At 39.2% G+C, this 10,706-nt stretch overlaps 1 protein-coding gene and 1 pseudogene across 1 annotated transcript; one reads left to right on the plus strand and one right to left on the minus strand.

Annotated features, from left to right (window-relative positions):
• Window positions 1-210: 210 nt before the first annotated feature.
• LOC107963059 (O-fucosyltransferase 23) lies at window positions 211-6,564 on the plus strand (the record flags this gene model as incomplete). Its single annotated transcript, XM_016899658.2, has 2 exons — window positions 211-396; window positions 5,352-6,564. Coding segments are annotated over 2 exons (1,278 nt in total), but the record flags the coding sequence as incomplete, so codon positions are not given.
• Window positions 6,565-7,562: 998 nt separating this feature from the next.
• On the minus strand, window positions 7,563-10,418 carry LOC107963060 (uncharacterized; annotated as a pseudogene).
• Between the last annotated feature and the right edge of the window lie 288 nt (window positions 10,419-10,706).

Here is a 10,706-nt window from a genome sequence, read left to right on the forward strand (position 1 = left end):
ATGTCTTCTCAACTCTAGATGCCTGTAATTCCCAAGGTTGTAGTGATTATAAGACTCGGTATGTGCTAAACCCGTCGTTAAATTCTCCTATTCAATGAGGTTGGTTATGAGAAGGATGTAAAATTTTGTGAATTATAAATGGACTTGTCCTCTACCCGTAAGCTTTCGAGGTTATTCGGCTGCTTTTTCACTCCTTTAACATGCAAATGTTGCCTTGCTTTGGTCACTATTGCTCTGTTTTTTAGAGCTATCTTTCTTCATTCATTTTCTGGATACGGTGTGATCAAATCGAATAACCTACGCTTGATTCTAAGCCCCTCTGTACACTTGGAATCTCATGAAGGGATTCGTGGAGATAAGTTCTTGGAAGTTCCTCAAATTGTGTGGGGACTAAATGTTGAAGCAATGGTCAGCATGCAGCAACCAAGACTGTCGAGGGCACTACATGCAGAAGCTGCAAGTTCATTAAGCCAGCAAGCTGTGTTTTCACTTATTTTGTATTTTTAAGTTAATGCAATGTAACTTAGTTGTATTTCAACTATGTTAGGTTTATATTTGATGTAAAACTGATGGTGATTGAGCTGATTAATCAGCTTTGTTGATTTGTACAAGTTAATTAGCTCAAGTTACTAAGTTTGTTAGTGGTAGTAGGTGAAGTTTAGGTTAACCTACTGTTTTGTCAAGTTGTAAGCTTGTTTATGTATTGGCTTTGAGCCATATTCAGTTTTTTGAATGAATTCAACAAGTTTTCATCCATATGCTCTCTATTTTTAGTTTTACTTCAAAATCTATTTGAGTTTTCTACTTTGTTTCTACTGCAAGTCACGAGACTTGCTCGACAAGCATTCTGTTGAAGCTTACTGCTGTAGCACTTAGATCCAACAATTGGTATCTAGAGCCATATTCTTAGAGCACCTGTTGTAGTTCAGTATCAAAACCATGGCATCATCAGGTTTTTCACCAGCTTCACCACCTGTCTTCAATGGAGAGGGCTTCAACATTTGGGCAGTTAAGATGAGGACTTACCTGCAGGCATTCGACCTATGGGAAGTTGTTAACTCAGATACTGAGCCAGCACCTCTTCGAGCTAATCCAATAGTTGCTCAAATAAGGCAACACACTGATGAAAGAACAAAAAGGCACAAGGCCATGTCATGCATACAAAACTGTGTGACAGATGTGATCTTTATGAGGATCATGGCCTGTGAAACACCAAAGGAGGCTTGGGACAAGCTGAAAGAAGAATTTCATGGGACTGAGAGAACAAGGCAACAACAGCTGCTCAACTTGAGAAGAGATTTCAAAAATCTCAAAATGAAAGAGGAAGAAATAGTTAAGCAGTACTCAGATCGGATTATGGCTGTTGTAAACAGCATAAGGCTCCTAGGAGAGCAATTCAGTGAAGCTAGAATAGTTGAGAAAGTCATGTCCACTCTACCAGAGAGGTATGAAGCTAAAATTTCATCCCTCAAAGACTCAAGGGACTTGACAACTATCTCCTTAACTGAGCTAATCAATGCCTTGTATGCACAAGAGCAAAGAAGAGCCAGCAGACAAGAGGAGCACCAGGAAGGGGCTTTTCAAGCCAAAGAAGCCTCGAGCATCAAAACTCACAAAGGCAAAAAGTTCTGGAAAAACAGGCCTAAGCTTGATGCTGCTAGGAGCAGTGACCAACTCTGCAGACATTGTAAAAGAGCTGGTCATCCAGAAGATAGATGCTGGCTTAGACTAGATGCAGTATGCCAACACTGCAAGAAAAAAGGCCATGTTGAAAAAGTTTGCAAGAATAGAAGCAAACCAAGACAGAATCAATTTCAGCAACAAAAGGTAGAAGCTCGAGTAGCTGAAGAAAGTAGTGATCAAGAAGAACATGTTTTTGCTGTGTCATGTGCAGCAAATCAGAAGAAGGGTTCAAAGGGCTGGCTTCTAGATAGTGGGTGCACAAACCACATGTCACCAGATGCAACAATCTTCAAAACCCTGGACAGAACCTGCAAAACCAAGGTAAAAATTGGAAATGGTCAGTTGATTAATGCTGAAGGAAGAGGAGATGTGCTGATTCATACCTCTACAGGTGGCAAAATCATTTCAAATGTACTTTTGGTACCTGAAATCGATAGGAACCTTCTCAGTATAACTCAACTACTTGAGAAAGGTTACTCAGTTGTGTTCAAGGAGAAAGAATGTCAAATTTTTGATCCAAGTGGATCAAACCTCATAACAGTCACCATGACTGATAAATGTTTTGAAGTAGACTGGCCAAATGACTTACATTCAGCCTGCATAGCCTCCACTGATGACTCTAGACTCTGGCATCAGAGGCTTGGACATACAAACTACAAATCCATAGCCCGCATGGTCAATGAAGGTCTGGCAGTAAATTTCATCGATTCAGTGAAGAATGATGAGCTTTGTGAGATATGTCAGCAAGGAAAATTGGCAAGATTGCCATTTCCAACAAGCACAACATGGAGAGCATCAGAGAAGCTCCAGTTTGTGCATACAGATGTCTGTGGACCAATGAAGACTGAGTTTCTCAAAGGAAGCAGGTACTTTATTCTATTTATTGATGACTTTACAAGATACTGCTGGATTTATTTTCTAAAACAGAAATCAGAAGTTCCATTTGTGTTCCTGAAGTATAAAGCTGCTGTTGAAACTGAGTCTGGTTGCAAACTTAGAGCAATGAGGTCAAATAATGGAACTGAGTACACCTCAGCTCAGTTCCAAGCCTACTGTGAAGAAGCAGGTATCAAACACCAGTTGACTAATATGTATACTCCCCAACAGAATGGGGTCAGTGAAAGGAAAAACAGAAGCTTGATGAACATGGCAAGATGTCTTCTGTTTGAGAAGAATTTGCCCAAAACTCTGTGGGCTGAAGCTGTTAACACAGCAGTTTATCTCTAAAACAGGCTCCCAACCAAGGCTCTAGCTGAGAAGACTCCATTTGAAGCCTGGTTTGGGTTTAAGCCATCACTGGCTCATCTCAGAACCTTTGGTTGTCTGTGCTACACTCAAGTTCCAGCTGAGAAGAGAAGCAAGCTAGATAAAAGAGCTCAAGCAGGGATCCTGATCGGCTATAGCTTGGTTAAAAAGGGCTACAGAATCCTAGAACCTGCTACAAATAAGATATTGGTTAGCAGGGATGTTGTTTTCAATGAAAAAGGACACTGGAATTGGGAGAAGGCTGAACCAGAGGCAGTGGCTGAAGATCTGGCATTGGACCAAGTTGAAAATGATGAAAACACACCTGAAATGGATGTAGATGATGTTCCAATCAGAGGCACTCGATCACTGGCTGATGTTTATGAAAGAGCACAAGTGGCTACTGTTGAACCAAGTTGCTTTGAAGAAGCAGAAAGCCAGGAGGACTGGAAGCAAGTAATGATTGAAGAAATCGGGATGATTGAAAAGAATCAGACCTGGAGTCTGGTTGATAGACCAACAAACAGGAAGATTATTGGTGTCAAATGGGTTTATCGAGTCAAGAACAATGCTGATGGTAGCCTAAACAAGTTAAAGGCTAGATTGGTTGTGAAAGGCTTCAGTCAAAGGTATGGATCAGACTACCTGGAAACCTTTGCACCAGTGGCCAGGCTAGACACCATCAGACTGCTAGTTGCCTTAGCAGCTCAAAAACAGTGGCTGATACACCAACTTGATGTAAAATCAGCATTTCTGAATGGATTCCTTGAAGAGGAGATTTATGTGGAGCAACCTCAAGGTTTCAAGGTGTCTGGCAAGGAAGAAATGGTGTACAAACTCAACAAAGCCTTGTATGGCTTGAAACAGGCTCCAAAGGGCCTGGTATAGCAGAATTGATGGATATCTGACCAGTTTGGGATTCGAGAGAAGTCTAAGTGAGCCAACTCTCTATGTTAAATTGACTAGTACTGAAATTCAGCTCATTGTGTCAATATATGTCGATGACTTACTGGTGACAGGAGGAGATCGAGAGATGCTAAGCAGCTTTAAAGCTAAAATGCAACAGCACTTTGAGATGTCTAACTTCGGATTGATGTCTTACTTCTTAGGCATGGAAGTAACTCAAGCTGAAAATGGAATTTGGCTTAGTCAAAAGACCTTTGCTATGAAGGTTCTCAACAAATTCTCAATGGAGAATTGCAAAGCAACCAGCACACCAATTGCTGTTGGAGAAAAACTCTCGAGCCAAGATAAGCATGAAAAGGTCTGTGAAACAACCTATCGAAGTCTAGTTGGATGTTTGTTGTATTTGACTGCTACCAGACCTGATATAATGTATGCTGTGAGTCTACTCTCAAGGTTCATGCATTGCTCAAATGAAAGTCACTTTAGAGCTGCAAAAAGAGTTCTAAGATACATCAAGGGAACTTTGTCCTATGGAATGCAATTTACCAAGGCTGAGAACTTAAAGTTAGTTGGCTATTGTGATAGTGATTGGGCAGGTTCTTTGGATGATATGAAGAGCACAACAGGTTATGCACTCAACCTAGGCTCTGGTATGATTTGCTGGAGTTCAAAGAAACAGGCAGTAGTAGCACAATCTACTGCAGAGGCTGAATATATAGCTGCTGCTGCAGCAGTTAATCAAGCCATATGGCTTAGAAAAATCTTAGCTGATCTTAACCATGAGCAAAAGGAAGCAACAGAGATAATGTGTGACAACCTATCTGCTGTTGCAATTGCAAAGAACCCTGTCTTTCATGGAAGGACCAAGCATTTCAACATCAAACTTCATGCAGTTCGAGAAATGGAGCAAGCTCATGTTATCAAATTAGTTCATTGTAGTTCTGAAGAGCAAACTGCTGACATTTTGACAAAGACACTCAGTGTTTCCAAGTTTCAACACCTAAGAACTAAGATGGGAGTTTGCAACATGCTAACCAAGGAGGAGTGTTGAAGCAATGGTCAGCATGCAGCAACCAAGACTGTCGAGGGCACTACATGCAGAAGCTGCAAGTTCATCAAGCCAGCAAGCTGTGTTTTCACTTATTTGTATTTTTAAGTTAATGCAATGTAACTTAGTTGTATTTCAACTATGTTAGGTTTATATTTGATGTAAAACTGATGGTGATTGAGCTGATTAATCAGCTTTGTTGATTTGTACAAGTTAATTAGCTCAAGTTACTAAGTTTGTTAGTGGTAGTAGGTGAAGTTTAGGTTAACCTACTGTTTTGTCAAGTTGTAAGCTTGTTTATGTATTGGCTTTGAGCCATATTCAGTTTTTTGAATGAATTCAACAAGTTTTCATCTATATGCTCTCTATTTTTAGTTTTGCTTCAAAATCTTTTGAGGTTTCTGCTTTGTTTCTGCTGCAAGTCACGAGACTTGCTCGACAAGCATTCTGTTGAAGCTTGCTGCTGTAGCACTTAGATCCAACACTAAACAATCAGAAGATATCATTTGCAAGAGCTTGTCTAACAGCTAGAGTGTTGAACCGAACTCTTTTGATGCCTAGCTTAAGTGGTTCACTTTTCTACAAGGAAATTGACCTCTTGCACCCTATTTCCTTTGATCAAGTCTTCCAATATGAAAGGTTTAATTCACTTTGTAACCGATTTGTACGGTTGGGTCGTTACTCGGACCTTGGGAATCAAACAGGAAAATATGATCTCCGAAAGGGAAGTGGAAGAAAGTGGACAGTTGAGAGAGACCTGGAGCAGCTGAAGCAAAGCAGCCGAGGTCCTATTGATAAGTACCAAGTGATTAGTATAGCTGGAAAGAATCCGTTTCTTTGGCATGATCATTGGCCCGTTAAGGACTATGCAAGGGTCTTTGAGTGCCTTGTGTTGGTTGATGAGATTGCTAAAGAAGCAGATAAAGTTGTGTCCAAGATTAGGCGGATTGGAAGAAAGCTTAGGAGCAAAACCAATTTCGGAGCAGAGGGTTCTTCACTGTCATATGCTCCTTATGTAGCCATCCATATGAGGGTAGAAATAGACTGGATGATTCATTGTAAGAAGTTGGAGCAACGATCAAGGATTAGCCAAATTTGTAGTAGCAAGCAAGAGATTATGGAACGAGTGGGAAATATTGTGGGCTTAGAATCTACGGCCATTGTTTATCTCGCGGTTGCCGATAGCCTCCTTAATGATTCTTCAATATTGGATGGTTGGAAAATAGGGTTGGTTCCTTTCGAGAAGAAGAAATTAGGGGTAGATGGAATTTACAAGAAGCATCCATATCTGATTCAGTCAGCAATCGACTATGAGGTGTGCTCAAGAGCTGATACATTTGTAGGCAACAGCTTTTCCACTTTTTCTAGCCTCATTGTTCTTGAGAGAACACAAAGGGTGATTAGAATGGGCATCACAAGCTCATGTAGCATTGATGTTCGATGGCCATCTTATGCATATAATATACCAGGGGAATCAAATGCTCCGCAGAAGTGGATGACTAATATGTCTGATTCAAATCTCAAGGCAATTAGTTATGGTTCTAATGCCATCTCATGTTGAAGTTTATCTAAGTTGTGGCCTGCGGGTGTTATCATCACTGCAGGTTCACCATTTTTAACCCACTTCATCCTTCAGGTTGCATATCAAGAATAGCAATATGAGAGAATATCAAGATACAGTTGAATACTGAGATAGGTAGTCTTTTATCTTTTTACATTTTCATAGACTATATTTCATTACGAAGCCATTGTCCTCTTAGTTCATGTTTTAATCAAACTTAATGATCTTCACCCTCAACTAATAGATAAAATTAAGAGCTTTTTTGGGGTCATTTTTTTTCGCCAGATTGGATTCGAGTGGTAAGTTGGAGTGAATCACCACCGTTTGTTGCCTTCACTTAGAATCAAAGAATTAGTTTCATTATCATTACGTAGGTCCAACGTTGGCAGCGCTGTTCAATTATGACAAATGATGGGAGGAGTTGTAGTTAAGTGAAAACATGTCCCTCATTTTTTTCTAATACCTTATTTAACTTATTTTTTACTTACTTTCATGAAAGGCTTGCATAGTCAGTAAATAAACATCTCTCAGCCATCAAGCCCATAAAGAGGGTTCATAACTTCTTTTTTTTGTTTGATACATATATGTATGTTTTGGCCATACATAAAGGTAGAAAATGAAGGGTCATTTCATAGCCTCACTCTAATGAGAAAGCCTATATTATAACTTCTTGTTGCCAAAAATTCTAAATATTATAGTGTCCTTGCTGAGAAATCAAAAAAGAAATCCCATTTGCTGTTATAGGTAAGTGTCGGAGCGAGCCTTGATGTAGACTGAAAATGGCAGTGCATGTTTAGGTTTTTCCCATAAAATGAATGGTTAATAAACTTATAACAACACTTTACAACCACAAAACCAATATAAGATGACTGCTATTAATATCATTGCAAAGATTTTGTTTCATTAACTTCCCATTCAATTTGATGACATCACCTAGATGTTTACCCTATCATCTTTCTTTTCCCTTCAAGAAGAAAGCAACTACCATGCAGAGTATCTTCCTGCAAACTAACAAGAACTAGATAAGTTTTGAGGAGTGATGATCTCATTGTGTGTAAATGAAAATGAAGCCCATAGAGTGAGAAATTCTTTGCCCCAGTAAACCTTATTGGACTCACTTCATTGGAGCCAAGGAAGCTGATGAAGGTCCTTCATGGTATCTACATAAGAATCTGTATAGAGAGGTGAGTGATGATGGTCGGTTGGACTAAAACCCCCAGCAAGGAACCTTTGGATTAGAGCCCGATGTGATCTTTCTTGGTCTGAATTCGCATCCATGATCGTAGGGAGTGAATTGAAAGTCTCCCATGCCCATTGTTCTGATTCTTGGACACAATGGGTGACCAAGTCTTCAGAGTTATCTTCATCCCAAAGGGCACATAGACAGGTCTGTTGACCTTCCCTGTACTCAGCACCACATGAATAACAAAACTCATGCCCGCACCTGAAAAGTAGGCATGGAAGCAAAGTCGGTTTCAAGCCATATAATAAACGAAGCCATATACTGAAAAATTGTTCGTGCTCAAAACATCAAATGTGAACAAACAAGAGTTGAACACAAGCATACAGAATTCATTAGTTCAAAGGATGGCCAACTCCATTAACCAAGTAGTTAAGTCATGGATGACTTGGTTACAACTTTATATCATATGATGCACCAAATAAAGTCCCAACACCAAGAGACCATCTCAGCATAAAAGGCCACTTTCCTACAACCCCCTTTTTCAGCATTCCAACCAAGTTACCATTCAAAGATAGTCCTTGGTAAACAGGCCTGTTACTAGATTCAAGTGCAGCAAATAAGAATGTGCCTCAGAAGAAAGCAAGAAAACTGCACCAAATGTTTAACCTCTAGTAGGAAGGAAATCAACATAAAAATTTTCATCTTTCAAAGTTCATTCTGCTCATTATTTAATCAATGAAAGCATTGTTCTTTGTAATACTGAGCACTACTGATCTTACCGGCATGTCATATGATAGCAACCTTGAGTAAGTTCAATCATCCTAGTGCACCGCTGGAAAGGTTTGCATCTCTTGTTCTGTGCCAATAGATGCAAGGTAATGTCTGCAGCATCTCTTTCCTCAAGAGGGAGGTTTTGATACTCTTCACAACTCGTTGACGAACGCCATGGAACTCCACATTCCACACATATAAACCTTCGACAAGCTGGGCACTCAACACAGCTATTATCCGATTGAGTAGATAAACTAGCCCCAGCTGACAAGCATTCACGAGGGTGAAGCAAGATAGAACAATTCCGATAAGGACAGTAGATTCCATTTCTAAAGACTCGTAGAAAGCCAGTGGAAGAAAGGATCTACACTCGACAGTGGAGATGTAATATTTGCATCTTAACTGAGGGCACCTGATTGGGACTGGGACGACTGCAGTTTACCATAAACATAAGTTCTCATACAATGGGAACAGAATTTATGAGAACACTTAATGTTAATCATCATCAATGTTGGCTTGTCCTCACAGCAAATCGAACAATTTTCAAGTGATTTGTCTCCATTGGCAGGAGAAGAAATGACTCCTATTGCTACTTGAGCTAGCTGCAACGGTCTCAAAAGGTTGATGCTTGGGGTAAGTTTTAGAACGAACTCTTCCAAATTATGAGCCAGTTCTAGGATCCTTTCCCTCAGTGCCAACAGAAGTGGATTATCAAGTTTTTTCTTGTACATTATCTGCCAGAAATTCACGTCAGTAAAGCATAATTCAAGGTAAAACATGAAAGTTATTTGTGTTACTATAGACATTGAACTTCAAATAAGCTATTATCTATGAAAGCAACTATTAACAGTTAGCCCTAGTTAACCGAATGAATGGACACACAATTCTGCATTTAGTCAATTTAATAATTAAACAGATAAATGTTGCAATAAAGTGAGCTTCAGCACTAGCTTTGAAGAACCCAATTTCAAAACTTAAGATACCAAAATTTCAGCTTACTTGATCTATAATCCATATTCCCTAGCGGGTGAATATCAACAAGAGATACATATCTTCTGTAACTCCAAAACATTGAAAGAAAAATGAAACTTCAAATTACACGAAGGTTCAGAGATATCATATGATGAACAATGGTGTCATAAAAACGACATAATCATTAATGTTCACGGACCTGATCATATAACAACGGGGAATTGTTGAGCATTGGCCTGCAATGCAATATGTGACCAGCAGCAAAAACAGCAGCAGCTCACCAAGCAGACCAGTAATGGAGCAGAACCGAGTGCAGCAGCTAGTTTGATTCATTTTGTTTATTTTGTTCCTATGTAACTTTGTTTAGTTTCTTTGTAATTTGTTCACAAAGTTAGTAGGATTAGATTTTTGATTTGTACTTGATGTAATAGCTGATATATCAGCTTACTTTTGCTTGTAATTCAAAGATTGTATTTGCTTTGTATTAGTGGGAGCAGTTACATCATTAGGTAACTGTCCAATTGTTATGTAACTTACATATATTTCAAATTTATCAATGAAAATTAAGTTGTTGTCTGGTTTTCATTTTCATTCAAACTCTTAATTCATTTTTGCTTCGGTTCTTTTGCTTTTGTTTTTTATTTTGCTTTTGGCTTGTTTTGCTGTCTTTGTTCCAATAGGAATCAGCAAAAGCATATACAGTGCGGATTTTGTTCTGCATGGCCGCTGTCAAACCATCCATTAAAGCTAAATAATCAACCACGGATTCGTCCACATAAAAGTCAAGCTTTTTCTGCACTTGAATAACCGGGCTATTGGCCGATCCCTCCATTACGACCCCAATTCCTGAAAAGCCAAAAAAAGAGTCCCCAAACTCAGCTAAAGAGATGCCCTTGAAGAACATCTTCACCGAAAATTTATCGACTTCCTCTTTTACCACTCCTTCAGTTTCCTTCCATACATCCTCGTCTTCACAATAGCTACGAAAGTCTTCCTCATCTTCTTCTACGCCAACTATGGATTCATCAGTTTCCTCCATTTTTTGAACTCCAAATGGTGGCAACGATCTCTGCTACTCTTTAGACTTCAAGTAATTACTTATAACCAAAGCTAAGCAAAACCAATCACCGAATTTGATGAAGCCAACAGTGACCTTTTCCAGCTCATATACTTAAACAAAATCCTAAATAACCCATCACGGAAATTGACCAAGACTACAGGTTTAATCACCAAAATCTAACCGAAATCAAGAAAAAAAAAAACAAGTTCCACAAACCAAAAGTTTATCTTCCAGTTCTTGATTCCAAATTAGAATCTAACAAATACCCATCAACAGA

The sequence above is a fragment of the Gossypium hirsutum genome, chromosome A06 (assembly GCF_007990345.1).
Source record: "Gossypium hirsutum isolate 1008001.06 chromosome A06, Gossypium_hirsutum_v2.1, whole genome shotgun sequence".
Classification (NCBI taxonomy): Eukaryota; Viridiplantae; Streptophyta; class Magnoliopsida; order Malvales; family Malvaceae; genus Gossypium; species Gossypium hirsutum.